The sequence below is a fragment of the Erythrolamprus reginae genome, chromosome 2 (genome assembly GCF_031021105.1).
Source record: "Erythrolamprus reginae isolate rEryReg1 chromosome 2, rEryReg1.hap1, whole genome shotgun sequence".
NCBI classification, from domain to species: domain Eukaryota; kingdom Metazoa; phylum Chordata; class Lepidosauria; order Squamata; family Dipsadidae; genus Erythrolamprus; species Erythrolamprus reginae.
Genome location: NC_091951.1, coordinates 343214871 through 343235204, shown reverse-complemented (window position 1 = coordinate 343235204; position 20334 = coordinate 343214871). Strand labels below are relative to the sequence as shown.

At 43.5% G+C, this 20334-nt stretch overlaps 1 protein-coding gene across 1 annotated transcript in view; it reads left to right on the top strand.

Annotated features, from left to right (window-relative positions):
* Nucleotides 1-10708, top strand: part of LIPG (lipase G, endothelial type) — a 50844-nt gene extending 40136 nt beyond the window's left edge. Inside the window, exons 8-10 of the mRNA XM_070743576.1 lie at nucleotides 2471-2692; nucleotides 6180-6284; nucleotides 7692-10708. Coding sequence (XP_070599677.1) covers nucleotides 2471-2692; nucleotides 6180-6284; nucleotides 7692-7701 — 337 coding nt within the window. The 3' untranslated portion in view covers nucleotides 7702-10708. The remainder of the gene's footprint in view (nucleotides 1-2470; nucleotides 2693-6179; nucleotides 6285-7691) is intronic.
* The last annotated feature ends 9626 nt before the right edge of the window (nucleotides 10709-20334 follow it).

Below are 20334 nucleotides of genomic sequence, written 5' to 3'. Positions count from 1 at the left end.
CAGACGTCAACACCAACTAAAAAGAGTATCCAGACATGCTGGTAAAAAGCAAAGTCATTTTATATCTTTGAAAACAAACATAGATAACAAAAACTGTTCTTACAAACTGGAATGCTGTGAAGCTTCACAGAAGAGTCACCACGGCCAGACAATACAACAAGCTTCTTGCTGGCACACACACCACTGTAGATAATAAAACCCACGCCTCCCCCAGGTTTTCAGCCTTCGAGACCACAAGCCAGAATCAGAGACGCCAAGGATCGAAGCAAGGTCACAGGACTCCCAAAAGATAACTCTCCACAATACAGGAAGGGCGGGCCTGCCTTTTCAACCTTTCTGAGGAGAACCACACCCAAACCCAGCTGTTGCCTATTAGGGATGGAAATACCTGGCTAATTGTCCTCTTCATTGTGCTGCCCTTCTCTGCCTCATATCTATGATGGCTTGTGCGTTCTCATCTAATGACTCCAGGCTACTCGCTGGGGAGAGCTCTCCCCCGGGGGTCTCAGGCTGTTCCCCCTCCTCCTCGTCCTGACATTCCTCTTCCCCGTCTGCCTGGTCCTCCTCCTCCTCCTGTTCCTCCTCCTCCCCCTCTGAGCATGGAGCCGGCAGAGTTCCAGCCATTCCCTGAGGAGCCTCAGACTGAATCACAACAGTAAGGCACCTCAAATACTGCATCCAGTGAAGGGCTCCCTGTCACAGTGCGCATCTGGTGTACATATAGACACACACGTGTGAGATTTGGCTACTCCGTATGAGTAGGAAGCAAATTCTTGCACAAAACCAAATTCTGCGATGGGCACCCATGCGATTCCATGGAGGCTTCTCCCTGCCTTTTCTGGCCATTTTCTCCCAGGAGATTCCTTGAGAGGCCCCACAGAGGCTTCTCTCCACCTTTTCCGGCACAGTTTCCTCCCAGGAGATTCCTAGAAAGGCCCCACAGAGGCTTCTCCTCGCCTTTTCTAGCCCTGTTTCCTCCTAGGAGATTCCTAGTGAGGCTCCACAGAGGCTTCTCCCCACCTTTTCCGGCCCTGTTTCCTCCCAGGAGATTCCTAGAGCGGCCCCACAGAGGCTTCTCCTCGCCTTTTCTAGCCCTGTTTCCTCCCAGGAGATTCCTAGAGAGGCCCCACAGAGGCTTCTCCCCACCTTTTCTAGCCCTGTTTCCTCCCAGGAGATTCCTAGAGAGGCCCCACAGAGGCTTCTCCTCGCCTTTTCTAGCCCTGTTTCCTCCTAGGAGATTCCTAGTGAGGCTCCACAGAGGCTTCTCCCCACCTTTTCCGGCCCTGTTTCCTCCCAGGAGATTCCTAGAGCGGCCCCACAGAGGCTTCTCCTCGCCTTTTCTAGCCCTGTTTCCTCCCAGGAGATTCCTAGAGCGGCCCCACAGAGGCTTCTCCTCGCCTTTTCTAGCCCTGTTTCCTCCCAGGAGATTCCTAGAGAGGCCCCACAGAGGCTTCTCCCTGTCTTTTCTGGTTACAGTTTCGGAGGCTCGGGTTTGTAAGTGGAAAATGGTTCTTGAAAAGAGGCAGAAAAATCTTGGTAAGGCACCTCAAATACTGCATCCAGTGAAGAGCTCCCTGTCACAGTGCGCATCTGGTGTACATATATACACACACGTGTGAGATTTGACTACTCCGTATGCGCAGGAAGCAAATTCTTGCACGAAACCAAATTCTGCAATGGGCGCCCATGCGATCCCACACTCCCCGCGCGTTCCGGTAGCGCCGGGAATGGTGGCCCACTGTTGTTTCTACTTGACTTTAATTCAGTTAATGGTTTATTGTTATGGATGCTACTATGGAATTTTTATTCCTCAATGCCGTTGTGTTCCTACACCACATGCTTTAGCGCCTCTATAATTTGAACCTGATCAGCTGTGTGAACCCTGTGGGGCCTTGCTGTCTATCCTCAGGAAGGATGTTGAGCCATAGAAACATAGAAACATAGAAGACTGACGGCAGAAAAAGACCTCATGGTCCATCTAGTCTGCCCTTATACTATTTTCTGTATTTTATCTTACAATGGATATATGTTTATCCCAGGCATGTTTAAATTCAGTGACTGTGGAGTTACCAACCAACCAAGAAGCTAAAGCGAATACGTCTGTTCTGTTCTGGAAGTTTGTTCCAAGGATCTACTACTCTTTCAGTAAAATAATATTTTTTCATGTTGCCTTTGATCTTTCCCCCAACTAACTTCAGATTGTGTTCCCTGGTTCTTGTGTTCACTTTCCTATTAAAAACACTTCCCTCCTGAACCTTATTTAACTCTTTAACATATTTAAATGTTTCGATCATGTCCCCCCTTTTCCTTCTGTCCTCCAGACTATACAGATTGAGTCCATTAAGTCTTTCCTGATACGTTTTATACTTAAGACCTTCCACCATTCTTGTAGCCCGTCTTTGGACCCGTTCAATTTTGTCAATAGCCAGTGGAGGAAAGACCATTGGTTCAACTTTCGCTTCCTTTCCAGGTCGGATGCCATTGGTCTGAACTATACCAACACCTTCCTGGTCTACACAGCTGAAGACGTGGGCGATATTCTGAGGATCAAACTCACCTGGGAAATCACCACTGAGTCTTGGTACAACATTTGGAGCAAAATGAAGAATTACTGGTCCAAGTCCGATCCCTCTGACCCCAAAGAACTGCAGATCAGACGGATCCGTGTGAAGTCGGGCGAAACTCAGAAGAAGTAAGTGAAGTTGGTGAAGGATCACCGCTGGTGAGGTTAACACCGCACGGACTTTTTCCGTTGGTGAAGCTGGCTGGGAGGGAGGGAAGGGATCACTATTGGGTTGCTACCAGTACGTTAAACGACAAACCACTATAGCGATTGCTGTGGTGCGCATGAAGCTTCAGTTATCTTGCTTGTGTGCGTGTGTGTCCCAATGTGTTTTTGTTTCTGCGCATGTGCAAAAACCAAAATCTCTCAAAGGGACGTGTGCACAAGAGAGATTTTGGTGATATTTTTTTTGCTTCTGCGCATGCGGGTATTTTGTTTCTGCGCATGCACAGGAAGCACAATCTCTCATGGGGATGCGTGCGGGAGAGATTTTGGCGATTGTTTTGTTTCTGTGCATGCGCAGGAAGTAAAGTCTCTCTGGGGACACGTGTGCAAGAGAGATTTTGGCATTTGTTTTGCTTCTGCACATGCATGTGCAGGAAGAAAAATATCTCAAGGAATGCATGCATGCATGAGGTTTCAGTATTTTTTTGCTGCTGCGCATGCGGAATTTTGTTTCTGTGCATGCGCGGGAAGCATAATCTCTCAAGGGGACAGAGAGATTTTGGCGATTTTTTTTGCTTCTATGCATATGTGTAAGCAAAAAAGAAAAGGTCCAAATTTCTCTTTCATGCATCCCTTTCAGAAATTTTGCTTCCTGCGCATGTGCAGAAACAAAAACATGTTGCGGTGCACGTGTGCACATGCAAGGTAACCAAGGCTGTGCATGCAGTGTCCCTGTGACAGCAGTAATAGGAATCCAGCCCTGAAAGGGATGCTCAGTTTGAACTAAACAATTCACACGTGCATGTACGTTTATGTACAGGTCGTCCTCAACTTACAACAGTGTTTTTCAAACAGTGTGCCGCGGCACACTAGTGTGCCGTGAGACATGGTCAGGTGCGCCATGGGGAAATTAAACATGTGGGGGGGGAAAGCTTTGAAAAAAAGCTACATTTGGAGTATAAGGCGCACCCAAATTTTCAACCACTTTTAGTGGGGTGGGTGGGAGAAGGTGCATCTTATTCTCCGTAAAATATGGTATCTACCCAGTAAGAATTTTTATCTATGAGGGATCCTTGATGCTGTCTGAGCTTGGTTGTTTTCTAGTTTGGATAATGAAATTTAATAAATGGAATAAATAATAAAGAAATGAAATAAAATGAGGCCCCCCTCATTTAACTCCGAGCTGCCAGTTCATCAGACTTTTGAATAGAATAGAATAGAATAGAATAGAATAGAATAGAATAGAATTCTTTATTGGCCAAGTGTGATTGGACACACAAGGAATTGGTCTTTGGTGCAGGTGCTCTCAGCGTACATAAAAGAAAAAGAGAAATTTGTCAAGAATCAGGTGGTACAACACTTAATAATTGTAATAGGGGTCAAATAAGCAATGAAGAAACAATCAATATTAATAAAAATCTTAAGGATACAAGCAACAAGTTACAGTCATAAGTGGCAGGAAATTCTATACTTTCTGGAGTCACACAAAGGTCAACAAATCAGAAGAGTTCAGCCGATTTTTTTAAATCAAATCCTTTCTACTATAGTCAACTGATCCTCATCCAGGTTTACATTCCAATAGTTTACTAATCTGGACCAAATCCAAGAGTTTAACTCCCACAATCTTGGGAGGAGACATTCCTCAGAGACCACCCCAGTAGGAGTTTAGGATGCTGTTTTTCTCCTGTCGGCTTGCAAAATTGGACATTCAGAAGAACCACAACTCTGGGTTACAGTTGTAGAGAGCGCCATTATGGGGTAGCACCATGATGTCGATCCTATGGCACGCATGCCACAGGTGCGATGAAGGCCTGCAATTTTTTTTACTACCACACTGTGGGCGTGGCTTATGTTGTGGGTGTGGCTTGCCAGCCATGTGACCAGGTGGGAGTGGCTTGACGATTATGTGACCGGGGTGGCTTAAAGGCCAAGTGATTGGCTTAAAGGTGGCCAACTTGATGTCACTCATGTCAAGGGTTGGGTTAGGGTGCCTCTCCTTGCCTCAAAGAGATACAATTTCCCTATCTATTTACTATTACTGAACATCCAAAATGCAGTATACTCTTTAATTCTATGTATACATGCCATTGGTATACATACATATTACACACCGGCACACAAAAATATACATTATCTACTATATAAACTGTATGTATATTTACACACACACACACGCACAGCTCTTCTAAAATTATACACATTCAAGCTCATTTACTGTGACAGGAAAATCATATTATTATTATTATTATTATTATTATTATTATTATTATTATTATTATTATTTTAGTTATTAGATTTGTATGCCGCCCCTCTCCGAAGACTCGGGGCGGCTCACAAAATATAAAAAAGCCTGGGGGAAAGGTGTCTCAACTCCCCCATGCCTGGCGGTATAAGTGAGTCTTGAGTAGTTTACGAAACACAAGGAGGGTGGGGGCAGTTCTAATCTCCGGAAGGGAGTTGGTTCCAGAGGGCCGGGGCCACCACAGAGAAGGCTCTTCCCCTGGGGCCCACCAAACGACATTGTTTAGTCGACGGGACCCGGAGAAGGCCAACTCTGTGAGGCCTAACCGATCGCTGGGATTCGTGCAGTAGCAGGCGGTTCTGAAGGTACTCCAGAGCCCAGAAGAGAAAAAAAGTCAACATTTTTGTACCGGTTCTGCGTACCTGACCAAAAGTTTTCTACCGGTTGTGCATACCTGATTGTACATTGCACAAGTGCCACGCATAGCCATATCTGCTGGCACGCGAGCCATTGCCCTAGCTCAGCTATAGTGTGTGTGTGGGTGCCCACCAGCTGATTTTTGCCGTGTATAGAGGCTCTGGGAGGGTGTTTTTGGCCTTCGGAGGGCCTCCTGGGGGGCAGGGGAGGGTGTTTTTGCCCTCCCCAAGCTCCAAGAATGCCTCTGGAACCTGGGGAGGGCGGAAAATGGGCCTACCAGGGAGCAGGGGCATGTTTGGGGACATTAAATATGTGTGTGGTTATGCGCATGTGTGCAATAGCACATACATACACTATTTTTGCACTACTATTACTACTATTTTTCTTCATAATTCCTATCATCCATTTCCTCCCACTTATGACTGTATATAACTTGTTGCTTGTATCCTTAAGATTTTTATTAATATTGATTGTTTCCTCATTGCTTATTTGAGCCCTATGACAATCATTAAGTGATGTACCTCGTGATTCTTGACAAATGTATCTTTTTCTTTTACATACACTGAGAGCATATGCACCAAAGACAAATTCCTTGTTTGTCCAATCACACTTGGCCCATAAAGAATTCTATGTTATAATTTGCCAAAGGGTGAAAAACTATGAGTGATCTCGGAATTAACTGTTTTGTTTTTAAAAGATACAAAATTTGAATAGGTAGCTTAGTATCACTTTCCGTTTAAAGGTCCTTGTGTTCTATGTGACGAAAAACGCCTTTGGTTTTGTGTGTTTCAGGCTTGTGTTTTGTGCAGAAGACTCTGGGAAGACCGACGTATCTCCTGGCCAAGAACTTTGGTTTAGAAAATGCCAAGAAGGGTGGCAAAAATGGAATAGAACAATGTAAGTCCTAGTACCAGTTTAGAATTTGAATTGCTCGCAACAAAATTAGCATGAGGAGATATCTGAATGTGTTGCAGAGAAGACAATTGCTCCCCAAATCTATTGGGCAGGATTATCCCTTTGAAAAAACCACAAAAATAGGAAGCTACTTGATTTGGGAAGGTTTGGAAAGATACAATGGACATCCAAAATGTCCCCAAATCTTAAAGTTAATAGTGTGCTTCTTAAGCTCCCAACACTAGTGTTGGGCGAACCAAACTTGCACAGTTCGGGTTCGTGCCGAACTTTGCAGTGTTCGGGTTCGTGCCGAACTTTGCAGTGTTCGGGTTCGTGCCGAACTTTGCAGTGTTCGGGTTCGTGCCGAACTTTGCAGTGTTCGGGTTCGTGCCGAACTTTGCAGTGTTTGGGTTCGTGCCGAACTTTGCAGTGTTCGGGTTCGTGCCGAACTTTGCAGGGTTCGGCATGCCAAACCCGAACGCTGGTGAGACCACATTGGGAATACTGTGTTCAGTTCTGGAGACCTCACCTACAAGAATATATTGACAAAATTGAACGGGTCCAAAGACGGGCTACAAGAATGGTGGAAGTTCTTAAGCATAAAACGTATCAGGAAAGACTTCATGAACTCAATCTGTATAGTCTGGAGGACAGAAGGAAAAGGGGGACATGATCGAAACATTTAAATATGTTAAAGGGTTAAATAAGGTTCAGGAGGGAAGTGTTTTTAATAGGAAAGTGAACCCAAGAACAAGGGGACACAATCTGAAGTTAGTTGGGGGAAAGATCAAAAGAAAATATTATTTTACTGAAAGAGTAGTAGATGCTTGGAACAAACTTCCAGCAGACGTGGTTGGTAAATCCACAGGAACTGAATTTAAACATGCCTGGGATAAACATCTATCCATCCTAAGATAAAATACAGGAAATAGTATAAGGGCAGACTAGATGGACCATGAGGTCTTTTTCTGCCGTCTATCTTCTATGTTTCTTCTATGTTAAATAAGATTTTAATCACATGGGTCGGCGTATCTTAACGTTGCCAAGATTGGGAGAAGCCCCGCTCTGAGAGAACTCTCTAAGTAAATCAGTCATTTTTCCTCAGCACTTCCCGCTACAAAGTTAATTTAACTTCATAGTACCTGGAAGTCTCCATCAGTGGTTCTCCTCAAGCGTGACAGACCATTTATGGTTCAGTGGCCATTAGTCAAATCTGAAACATCCCAGAAACTGCCCGAGACAGGAACTTGGCTTCCTCCCACAAATCTTTAGAGGGAGATTATTACCCACCCCCCAAAGTCTTGTTTCTCTTTGAGGCCAGGTTCATCTGCAATGATTGTCAAAGCGGATCAAAGCTGTAATTTGAGCCTCATAAATCATGTTATTTCTCTCTCTCTCTTCCTTTCTTAGACCAGGATAAAATCGGCCCTGAAATCTCCTCCATGAGAAGCCTCCTTAGATGCATCAGGGACCAACCCAGCTGGAAAAAGCATTTGCTGCCTCGACAAAAGACCAAAACTTGTTTCTGCAGACTGTTTATTCACTTGTCAGGACTTGCAAGAGCTTCTAGTTTTAAAGATGGATCTGTGGGGTTGCTAAAAAAAAACCCCTATCTCAGCGTGAATGATCCTTCAGAGAACTTTTCTATATTTATGGCTTCTACTTTTTTTTTTAAAAAAAGAATAATTTATTGGGAGGGAATTAAACCCACCTGTTACAAAACCGGGCCTCTTTTTTGGAGAGCCTTTCTGGTTGTGCCTACGCCATCTTGCCTTGGTCAATGTTTGGGCGGTCTAGGCCTCTTTTACAGGCCCAGTCAAAAGAGATTGCAACACCATGATTAATGTGAATGCAGACAGAGCCGATCGTAGGATATAGAGTGCTTGCGGGGTCGTTGGTTTTCTCTGAGCTTGATGGAATGGGGGTTTTTTTTGGATGGACGTTTCATTACCCAACTCAATAACTTCATCAGTGCTAGAAGAGAATGGCTCCCACCCCTTCTGCTCTTCAATTCAATTCAATTTATTAGATTTGTATGCCGCCCCTCTCCGAAGACTTGGGGCGGCTCACAACAACAATAAAAACAATATCCCAGCGAAAACAAATCTAATATTAAAAAGCACATAAAACCCTATCATACTTAAAAAAGCAAACAACATATACATACCCAAACATAAATCTTTCAATGTTGGCGGCAATGTTCTTGGTGGCTCTTTGACTAAGCTGTTTACTTTAGCTTGTTTCTTGAATTGGGGTCTTGCTTGCTTGTTGATTCTTGGTCTAGGAATTAATCTTCGTGTTAATCTCTATCAATCTGGATGTTGATTGTTGGTGAGGAGGTATTGTGATCTCTCAACAATGACAGCGCCAACCACAGTTCAACTCTAAGCCACAAATATTCTCTTCTATTGATTAGAGCACTGTTGCTCAACTTCAGCAAAATTAAGATGTGTGGACTTCAACTCCCAGAATTAATGTGCCGAACATAAGAAATGGAGTGTTTGGTACATATTTCAAAAAAAAAAAAAAGGGGAAAAAAGGCATATTCCCCTACTTGATAATAATAATAACAACAGAGTTGGAAGGGACCTTGGAGGTCTTCTAGTCCAACCCCCTGCTTGGGCAGGAAACCCTACACTACTTGAGACAAATGGTTATCCAACATCTGCTTAAAAACTTCCAGTGTTGGGGCATTCACAACTTCTGGAGGCAAGCTGTTCCACGAATTAATTGTTCTAACTGTCAAGAAATTTCTCCTTAGTTCTAAGTTACTTCGCTCCTTGTTTAGTTTCCACCCATTGCTTATCATTACCTTTCATACAAACAATTTCAGCGTGATGATTTTTCTCGCAGGCGTTTCGTTACTCAGCTAGATAACATCATCAATGCTAGAAGGGAATATGGTTTGCTCTTAGTTTTATATATATTAGTGGCTTGCCTTGCCAGCGTCGGTTTTGGCCGGTGCCTTGACTAGGCTGTTGTTTATGGTTAGCTTGTTTGTCTGCATTGGTAGTTCCTTGATTGAAAAGCTAATGTTGTAAGAAATTTGCTTATTGAAGTCAATGCAACTGACGGTTTGCAGAATCCCGAGGTTCTCGACAAGCAAAGCCAACGGAGAAGCCAGATTCACTTACTAGCTTAACACCTGCAATGATTCATTTTAACAATTGTGGCAAGAAAAATCGTAAAATGGCCAAAACTCCTTTAACAACTGAAGGCAAACAGCCCTCCCCCAGTGGGTCGACCTCTAGGGAGGCACAGAATGCCATGATTGCCACATCAAAATGAAGCAACGAAGAGAATTTTCTCAATGAGACGACCTCGGTTGTATCAAGATCGCTCCTTTTATTGTATTTCACTTTTCCTGACATGTGGTACAGAATAACCAATTTGCGAACACCACATACATTAAGCCATCCCCCAGCTACCATTCACTCATGCACTGTATAAGGCAACCTTCTCATGACTTCCCTATAGATAATTAATGGAAGCTCCATTCTTTGCCTTTTCCTGGATTGTGTGTTTACTGGTGATTAGCAAAGGAATGAGAGTAAGGCATATACTGTATTTCCTTATATGGAAGTTAGCTATAGGTTTTCTTCATGCTATATATCAAGTTAATTATTTTCCACGTGGTCATGGATTCTGCAACTTGCTTACTCAGCCTGGACTCTTGCTGCCTTTTAATAGAGGTTTATAAGGTTTATACAGCACCCATTAGGCTAAAACATCACCCTCCAGTAATATTCCATTCCAATGTTCAGTGCCTAAAACCCTGTGATTACAACAAACAACTGTCTTCTTCAGCAACAGAAACTTTGGGCTCAATTAGGGTTGTGAATCAAGGACTAGCTGTAGTGGGAACCTTTTCATATGCCTTAAGAGTTCTTGCGATGTCGAAATGAGGCCTGTCTCCTTTTGTAATTAACGAGTAAAGTTGTTCAAAGTCTGCAAAATACCCACAGAAGACTCTTGAGAGTTTAAACCGTGGCATTGAGCAAATTAAAATGATCAGCTCCTGAAGAAGAAAAGGATGCCTGTTTTTAAACCAGACACTTTTTAAACTTGGCACTTTTCTACCGCTAATTTTTTTACGTATGGGTTAGCCGATCTCAACCAAAGTCTTTGGGATGTGTTTTTTTTCCTCCTCGATATAGATGACATTTTGTCTTTGTTCTTTAGAGAACAGAATTTGGAGTAATTTAACTGTGACCTGTGCCAACTTATGAAGTGATCCTGAAGCTCTGTCTGTGAAGTTAAATGTGTATATAATGGGTTTTTGTAATAATTGCTCCCTCTCTATTTATTTTTTTTCCAGAAATGTGCATTTGTATATTTATATAAAGAGCCTCTCTCTTTTTAAAAAAAATCAAATGTGTTTTTTACAAGTCAGGAGCAGAAAAATAAACTCAGTGACTTCTTTAAAATCTGATGTGGACATTTTCATTCTTTTGTTTTTAAAAAATCCTAAAAATGAGTGTCTGTAGAGCAAAATCCATTTTCGAGGAACTCAGTACTGTAAACCTGTTCCGCTAAACAGACAGACGTGTAAAGTTGGAATTTCCCCCATCAAGTCACACTCGGTTTGTCCCCTTCAAATCCTTCCAGCCTGGATTGCAAATTTGGACAAGGTTGCAAGGTTGTGAGCCGTCCCGAGTTGTTGTGAGCCACCCTGAGTCCACAGAGAGGGGGGGGGCATACAAATCCAATAAATAAATGAATGAATGAATGAATGAATGAATGAATAAACAAACAAACAAACAAACAAACAAACAAACAAACAAATCCAAAGAATAATTCGTCAACTTCATTGAAGAATAATTCGTCAACTTCTTTTTTTATAAAAAAGTTTTTTATTTGTAAAACATTTAAAAAACATGACATATCACAATGTAACAATACAGATGAGTAGCACACAAAAAAGATACAAAATGGTCTATCTGGTATTTCACATTGGTTTTCCCTCTTTTCTTTTCCCATTTATTCACTTTCCGTTATTTGTTTAAATTTCAATTTATTTAAATATTTCTCCTCCTTACTTTCTATTCCTTGATCTTGATTCTCCTCTCTATCCAGTTATATAATTTATTTCAGGTTTCAAAGTAATCTGTATCCACTTTATCCTTTAATTCTAACGTCAATCTGTCCATTTCTGCGCATGTTAAAATTTTAAACAATAGTTCTTCTTCTGTGGGTACATCTCTGTTTTTCCATTTCTGGGCATAGGCTAACCTTGCTGCAATCAAAATATGTAACATCAAATATACTTCCAACCCCCCCCCCCCCTCATATTTATCAATAGTTATACTGTTGTGGTTGGCTCTGCCCCAGCTCCTGCCCCAGGGAATGTGGAGGTGGATGCAGGGGAAACTTCAACATGTCACAGGCCTGTATTATTGCCGACAGAGTCAGTTCAGAGTTTAGTTTCCTCGGATGAAGAAGAAGGTGGGAGTGACTTGGAAGAGGGGGGCTTGGCACACAGCCCAGGCAGTCAATCTCCCTTATCTTCCATTGATTTGGATGAAGACGTCTTGGACCCACGCAAGCGCAGAATTATGCGTAGAAGACACCAAGTAAGGACATATTATAGGAGATAAGAGAGGCCACCTGTGTTTGGGTGGGGCTCCAGTAATTAGGGCTGCTGCTATAAATAGCAGCGTGTGGGTTTGGCCGTTGTGGAAGAGTATCTGATCGCAGTTCTTCAGGAATCGTGCCTTGACTTTGTTTGTTGATTTTTCACGTCTTTGAAACCAATGCAGAGCAAAGTGTGTGGGTGTTTCACTTCGTGGAAGAAGAAGGAGTGTGAAGTTTCTTCACAGCTGCTAGCTAAGTACTTAAAGACCAATTAAGGGAAATTGTACAGACTACCCTGTTGTTTTGGGATGAGTGCTCTTTGCAATACAAAAAGAATGCTCAGTTTATTTTGAATTTTGTGATAAAGAACATTGTTTTGAATTTTCAAACGTGTGTGTGTTTGAAATTTGTATCCTTGAATTTTCGGGAGGCTCCTATCAGAGAGCCCGGCAGAACATATACCCAATAGAAATAATTCAGGTTTCAGATCGCGTTTCATTTCTAAAATCTCTTCTAGTCTAATTTTCTTCCAATACTCTCTTGCTTTGTCACATTCCCACCACATATGACAGTATGTTCCAATAATCATTCAACTTCATTGAACAATTATTTTTCAACTCCATTATTAAATAGAATAATTCTTCAACTTCATTATTCTTCAATTTCATTATTCTGGGGAATGCAGATCTGATTTCACATTTTAGCAGCCACACAGGAGCACAGTGGCTCAAGTGGTTAGAAGGACTCTGGGTAGAGAAGCATCAAGCCCACGTTCTACACTCAAGTGCTGCTATTTTATATAATGGGTCATAAAACGGGGCAACATTCACTTAAGAATTCTCTTACTTAGCCAAGGACATTTTGGGCTCAGTTGTGATCATTAATTGAGGACTTACCTGTATTATTGGTTGTAAGTAAGAGAAGCAATGTTGACTGACAGGGCCTAGAGGAAGGGCCTTCTCTGTAGCAGCTCCAGTTCTTTGGAATGAACTCCCCCCCAGAGATTTGCACCGCCCCCACCCTCCTGGCCTTTTGAAAGGTTTTAAAAACACATCTTTGCTGGGCAGGCCTGTGGCCATTAAGCTTTAGAATTCTGCTCCAGTTGACAATAGGAGAGTATTACTGTGATTGAATGAATTTGCTGAATGGTTTTAAATTGTTTGGGGCTTTGTTTGTTTGTTTGTGTTCTGCCGGCGTGTCCCAACCACCCGTAATTACAGGGTAATTAGTCCAAAAAGACACACACCACACGATAGAAGGAAAACCAAAAGTCTTTATCAACAGAAAAGCAGAAAAAACTCCCTTTTTAAATGTCAAAGGGATTTTCTGGTACACACAAGGCACAGGTTAAATGCAATCCAATTTCTCACCCAGTAACTTGGAAATTGAGTGCAATTCCAAAGTCCAGAAAGTCCACACACAGTCTTGAACAGGGAAACAGCAAAACCACGATCTTGACGAAACTATGAATCAGATAAACTTCCACAAGGCTAAACCAGCACGCTGCTCTTTTTATCTGTAGCACTAATTACAGCAGCCCCACCCAACCACAGGTGGCCTCACTTATCTCCTGTAATAATCCTTCAGTTGTTCTCTCCTATGCATCTCTCTACGCATGCGTGGGTCCGTCATAAGTTCTTGTTCAGAATCCAGGTATGATAAGGATGATTGATCTCCTCCTGGGCTGTCTGCCAAACTCCCCTCTTCCCTGTCACTCACGTTTCCTTCATCAGAGGAGACTTCGTCGGGAGATTCTATCGGGAGCAAAACAGGCCTGTGGCATGTGGATGTTTCCCCCACATCCACCTCCACATTCCTTGGGGCAGGAGCTGCGCCAGACCCAACCACAAGAGTTTGATTGATTGATTTCTATGCCGCCCTTCTCCTGAGACTCAGGGCAGCTTACGTACAAATCTAAATAAAATTTGCAGATTAAAATCCTCATAATTAAAAGTTAGCAACAGATTCACACATCATCCATCACACATTCATTTATTCGGTGGGGCAAGATGTTATAATTTCAATGGGCCCAGGTCTGCTAGCAGAGGTGGGTCTTTAAAAGTTTACAGAAGGCAGGGAGAGTGGGGGCAGTATGGATCTCCAAAGGGAGCTCATTCCATAGGGCCAGGGCTGCCACAGAGAAGGCTCTTCCGCTAGGCGACATTGTCTAGCTGACAGGACCTGGAGAAGGATCTGATCAGTGATGGGCTACCAAAATTTTCACCACCACACTGTGGGCATGGCTTATGCATTTTGTTTCAACATCTTTCAGTGTAAATTGGGTGTTCTGGGGTAGAGCGCCATTTTCGCTACCCCACTGAGTTCCCCCCTGTCTGGGCAGTAGCCCACCCCTTATTATCTACAATATAAAGTGTGAAAGAGGGTGGGAGAGAAAGAGAGAGAAAGAGAGAGAAAGAGAGAGAAGAGACAAAGACAACGATGGAATGGTTATCAATGTGAGAGACAGAAGTGAGAAACTCTAAGGCGAGCCAGACTTTTTTGACTTATAATTAAATACATTTATGAATATATTGGATGCTGACAATTAATGTTTTTGATCTGAGATTGACAGACTAAACTTAAAGTTCTCAAATACACCTTGGTATTTCTAGAGGGAAAGATTTATAATTTGCAATTGCTGTTGTAAGAGGCTAATCTTAGGAAGTTTGGGATGTTGAATGATTCTGTCTATTTGAAAATATACTATTGAAAATATAGAATTATGGACGTCAGAGCGCGCGCCCACACTTTCTTTCTTTCTTTCTTTCTTTCTTTCTTTCTTTCTTTCTTTCTTTCTTTCTTTCTTTCTTCCTTCCTTCCTTCTTTTATTTATTTATTTATTTTAATTAATCTATCTATCTATCTATCTATCTATCTATCTATCTCTATCTATCTATCTATCTATCTATCTATCTATCTATCTATCTACCTACCTACCTACCTACCTACCTATCTACGCACGCACAGCTCTTCTAAAATTATGCACATTCAACCTCATTTACTGTGATAGGAAAAACATACCCAGAGCCGAGAAGGGAAAAAAAGGAAAAAAAAAATCAAAATGTTACTACAGGTACTGTGTACCTGACCAAAAGTTTGCTACTGGCAGCGTTCCCCATAAGCTGCGTGCGTGCATGTGCGCATGCCCCAAAATACCCCCCCGCGCACCCTTTTCCATGGGCGTGCACTCCCCATCCCCCTGCCAGCCCGCGGGGGGCGGCGCGGGGAGGTGCGGCAGTAGAAGGGAAGGGAGCCGCGGCCGCCCCTGCCTCCCCACGGTGCCTCTGGCCAAACGCGCCCCTGGCTTCTCGGCCCTGTCCCCCGCCCGCCCGATCCGCCCCCTCTCCTCCTCCGCCGCCTCCTGCCTTGGGGCGCGACTTCTCCTGCGGCGGTGGTGGCTGCGGGACAAAAGCGCTGCCAGCCAGGGGGCTGCGAGAAAGGGCTTTCTCCGCGGGCTTCGGGAATTCCAACCCCGCCCCTCTCGCAGCCCCTTCGCTGGGACCACTTTCGTCCCAGACTTCCAGCAAGGGGGCTGCAGTAGAGGAAGAGCAGGCGTTCCCGAAGCGCTCAGAGAAAGCGCTCTCGCAGCCCCCTCGCCATCAGTGCCTCCGTTCTGGAGCTCCACCTCACAGCTGATCACCCTGCCGCCACCCCACAGCTACTGCCCAATGCCGCTGCTGAGAGAAGGAGAGAAAGGGGGGGGGAGAGAGATAGCAAGAGAGAGAAGAGAAAGAAAGCAATAGAGAGAGAGAAAGAAAACAAGAGAGAAAGAGAGAGAGAGATGAAAGGGGGGAGAGAGAGATAGCAAGAGAGAGAAGAGAAAGCAAGCAAGAGAGATAGAAAGAAAGAGTGAGAGAGAAAGAAAGCAATAGAGAGAGAGAAAGAAAATGAGAGAGAGAGAAAGAGAGAGAAATGACTTGATTTAAAGCACATGGTAAAAAGCACCCAAATAATAACAGAGAAAAAAAACCCCAGCCGTGTGTGTGTGTGTGTGTGAACTCTTGAACCATTTCCAATAGCTCACCTCTAATTGGAAATGGTTCAAGAGTTCACACACACACACACAAGGGGGGAGGAGACAGGGATGGAAAAAGAGAAGATAATAATAGTAATAGATTTTGGTTTTGTTTTATTATTAATTTCTTTTAATAAAAAAAGAAGGGAATTCATTCATTCATTCATTCATTCATTCATTCATTCATTTATTTATTTATTTATTTATTTATTTATACTTCTATGCCGCCCAGTCCCAAAGGGACTGTCGCTCAGACTCTATACTTTTCCGCCCACACCGAAAAAAAAATTAGAGGGAACATTGGCTACTGGTACTGCGTACCATAGGAGCCCACCACTGGAGCTGATTTAGATCTTCTGTTTGGATTTCTTTGAGTATAATTTATTTTTATTTTTTTTACCTTAAGATAAACCATACGTAAATAACAAAACACAATACCATATGCATATGCCCAATTTCCATATCATTAATGTGCTTTAAGGAGTTTCTTTACTTCTACCTTTCCCCTTCCCTCACATAACTCCATCTCTCCAACATTATAAGTAGTACTAAACTTTTGAAAACAGAAACAAAGAAAGAAAAAGAGACAAACTCCCCAAATATATCCTCAAATATATGTTTGGGTTTCTTAAATTTTGTATTTGGTGTTATCTTGTAAGCCTCCCTGAGTCCCCTGGAGTTTTCCATCCCACGGAAAACTCTTTGAGTTTAGAATTCTATAGTTGCACAATGGGATTGCCAATGGACCAGAGGCAAACCTCTTGCTCTTCCTTGTGCTTTTTAATAAAAATGTTCAGCAGTCAAGCTGAAGATAACAACGACCCTCCCATCTTTAAATACCCTTGACACATTTATACACCATCCTCCATGTAGCTGTCATTCTCCAGCTGTGCATCGTCTTCAAGAGATTAAGCTGCAGCTGAAATCACAGCAGTTTTTAAACATTGGCTGCCTCTTTGTCCCTCCACTGCACAGTCACACCAAAGGATGCCTTTTAGGACATAGGCAGTCGCCATCTGACAATGCAATTCTTTCCTCATCTGCTCCGCTTAAATCCTGTTAAGTTCGGAGGGCTTAAACTCTCAGCGGGCAAGCTTCAAGGGCAAAGCGATTAAGACGTAACCGGTGACAGAATATTTTCACGATGCCACTTCAAATCTCTGGTTAACAGAAAGAAGTAACCAAATAACAGAGTTGGAAAGGACCATGGATGGCTTCCTATCGGTATGGTCCAGTATTGGCACTCCAGTAGTGGCCCACTGATGATATAATTTTGGCGCGACAACTCTGGACTACAGTAGTACCTCTACCTAAGAATGCCTCTTCTTATAAACTTTTCTAGATAAGAACTGGGTGTTCAAGATTTTTTTGCCTCTTCTCAAGAACCATTTTTCACTTACAAACCCGAGCCTCCGAAACTGTAACCGGAAAAGGCAGGGGAAAGTCTCTGTGGGGCCTCTCTAGGAATCTCCTGGGAGGAAACAGGGCTGGAAAAGGTGAGGGGGCCGGAGGCACCGTGGGGAGGCAGGGGCAGCCACGGCTCCCTTCCCTTCTACTGCCGGCACTTCCCCGCCCTGCCCCCTCCGCGGGCTGGCAGGGGGATGGGAGCGCGCACCCATGGAAAAGGGTGCACGGGGGGGGGGGTATTTTGGGTCACGCACACGTGCGCAGCTTACAGGGAACACTTCCCCCCACGCCTGGTGGTATAGATGGGTCTTCAACATCTTACGGAAGGCAAGGAGGATAGGGGCAATTCGAATCTTAGGGGGGAGTTGATTCCAGAGGGCCAGGGCCGCCACACAGAAGGCTCTTCCCCTCGGTCCCGCCAGACGACATTGTTTAGTCGATGGGACCCGGAGAAGGTCGACTCTTTGGGACCTAATAGGCCACTTGGATTCGTGCGGCAGAAGGGGGTCCCGTAGGTATTCTGGTCAGATGCCATGTAGAGTTTTATAGGTCATGACCAACACTTTGAATTGTGACCGTAAACTGATTGGCAGCCAATGTAAGCCGCGGAGTGTTGACGAGACAAGGACGTACCTAGGGAAGCCCATGATAGCTCGCGCGCCCGTATTCTGCACGATCTGAAGTTTCCAAACACTCTTCAAAGGTAGCCCCATGTAGAGAGCGTTGCAGTAGTCAAGCCTTGAGGTGATGAGGGCATGTGTGACTGTGAGCAAAGACTCCCTATCCAAATAGGGCCACTACTGGTGCACCAGGCAAACCTGGGCAAACGCCCCCCTCGCCACAGCTGAAAGATGGTTTTAATTATAAAATTAAGTAATTAAAAAAATATTGGACTGTGCAGAAATGGACAGATTATCCAAAAAATTAGAGGGAAAGGAAAATTCAGATTATTATAAAATATGGGAAAATTTTTACAACTGGTTAAAGGAAAGAACAGCGAAGAACTAAATAAAAATTCAAGCAAAGCAACACGTCAAATAAAAGAATTAAAGTACTAATATTATGCGAAAGAAGCAAAATTCTCTGATTGAATTCTCAAAAAAAAAAAGTGGAGAAACTTTCGTTTCCCAAATGTTGTATGTATATGTTTTGTATATGTCTTTTTGTTTTGTTTTTTCTTTCTGTTATACAGTGATACCTCGTCTTACAAACGCCTCATCATACAAAATTTTTGAGATACAAACCCAGGGTTTAAGATTTTTTTGCCTCTTCTTACAAACTATTTTCACCTTACAAACCCATTGCCGCCGCTGGGATGCCCCGCCTCCGGACTTCCGTTGCCAGCGAAGCACCCGTTTTTGCGCTGCTGGGATTCCCCCAAGGCTCCCCTCCATGGGAAACCCCACCTCCGGACTTCCGTGTTTTTGTGATGCTGCAGGGGAATCCCAGAAGGGGAATCCCAGAAGGGGAATCCCAGCAGCACAAAAATGGGTGCTTCGCTGGCAACGGAAGTCTGGAGGTGGGGTTTCTCAGCGAGGGGAGCCTCAGTGAAATCGCAGCATCGCAAAAACACAGATGTCCAGAGGTGGGGTTTCAAGGACTTCTGTGTTTTTGCGATGCTGCAATTTCACTGATGCTCCCTGCGCTGGAAACCCCACCTCTGGACTTCCGTTGCCAGCGGAGCATTTGTTTTTGCGATGCTGGGATTCCCCTGTAGCATCGCAAAACACAGAAGTCCGGAGGTGGGGTTTCCCATCGAGGGGAGCCTCAGGGAAATCCCAGCAGCGCAAAAACAGGTGCTTCGGCTGGCAAAAGGGGTGAATTTTGGGCTTGCACGCATTAATCGCTTTTCCATTGATTCCTACGGGAGACATTGTTTCGTCTTGCAAACTTTTCACCTTAAGAACCTCATCCTGGAACCAATTAAGTTTGTAAGACAAGGTATCACTGTATATACACATAGTAAAATACATGATGAAGGTTATAGAGGAGATACTCATAGTAAAATATATCTAAGAAAGAATAGAAGAGAAGTTATAGGAATAGAACATATCAATGAAAGAATAGAAGATGAGATATAGGAATAGAAGAAAGGTATAGGAGAGATAGGAGAGCAATAGGACAAGTGCACTCTAGTGCACTTGTACTCACCCCTTACTGACCTCTTAGGAATCTGGATAGGTCAACCGTAGATAATCTAAGGGTAAATTGTTGGGGGTTTGGGGATGACACTATGGAGTCCGGTAATGCGTTCCACGTCTTACAAACTTTTCACCTTAAGAACCTCGTCCCGGAACCAATTAAGTTTGTAAGACAAGGTATCACTGTATTTGAAAAAAAAAATTACAAAAAAAAGAAAGAAAGAAAGAAAGATGTTTTTTTAATGTTAGCTGTGGATGTCTTCTCCTCATCTCCCAGGAAGTTCTCTGGGAGCCAAAAACACCCCCCAAATATCAGCTGGCTGGCACACATATGCATGTTGGAGCTGAGCTAGAGCAACAGTTCATGTGCCAGCAGATATGGCTCCGCATGCCACCTGTGGCACCCGTGCCATAGGTTTGCCATCACTGTCTTAGGATCATAGGAGATGAGAAGAGACAGAAAATGACAAATCAGAAAGAAGGACAATTTCCCGAGAAAATCCAGCCACAAAACCCGAAGCTGTAGTGTCGGGGGTGGTTCACCCATCATGAAAGACCGTGGTTTCTTTAATCATGGTTGATTGCACGAGTCACAACTGGCTGACTTTACACAATAGCCAATGTCACACAAGGACTCCAGCGTTGCCTGGTGGCTGGGTTTGCACAAGGATGTTTGTCCAGAAGCAGACAAATCACATGATGGACGTAGCCTTTCATGTCCCAAAAGTGCTTTTCCAAAAGGCAACTGGAATTCCTTGTTTTATTTTTTTCCTCGGAAACATTACATTTCTTTAATTCTGATGAAGTTTCCAAAGGGATGAAGAGGCATCTTGGATGAGAAACATAACATTTTCCAAGAAATACCCAAGAAAGTCCAGCTGTCTTTTGAAAAAACATCTTTGGGAGCACCATGACC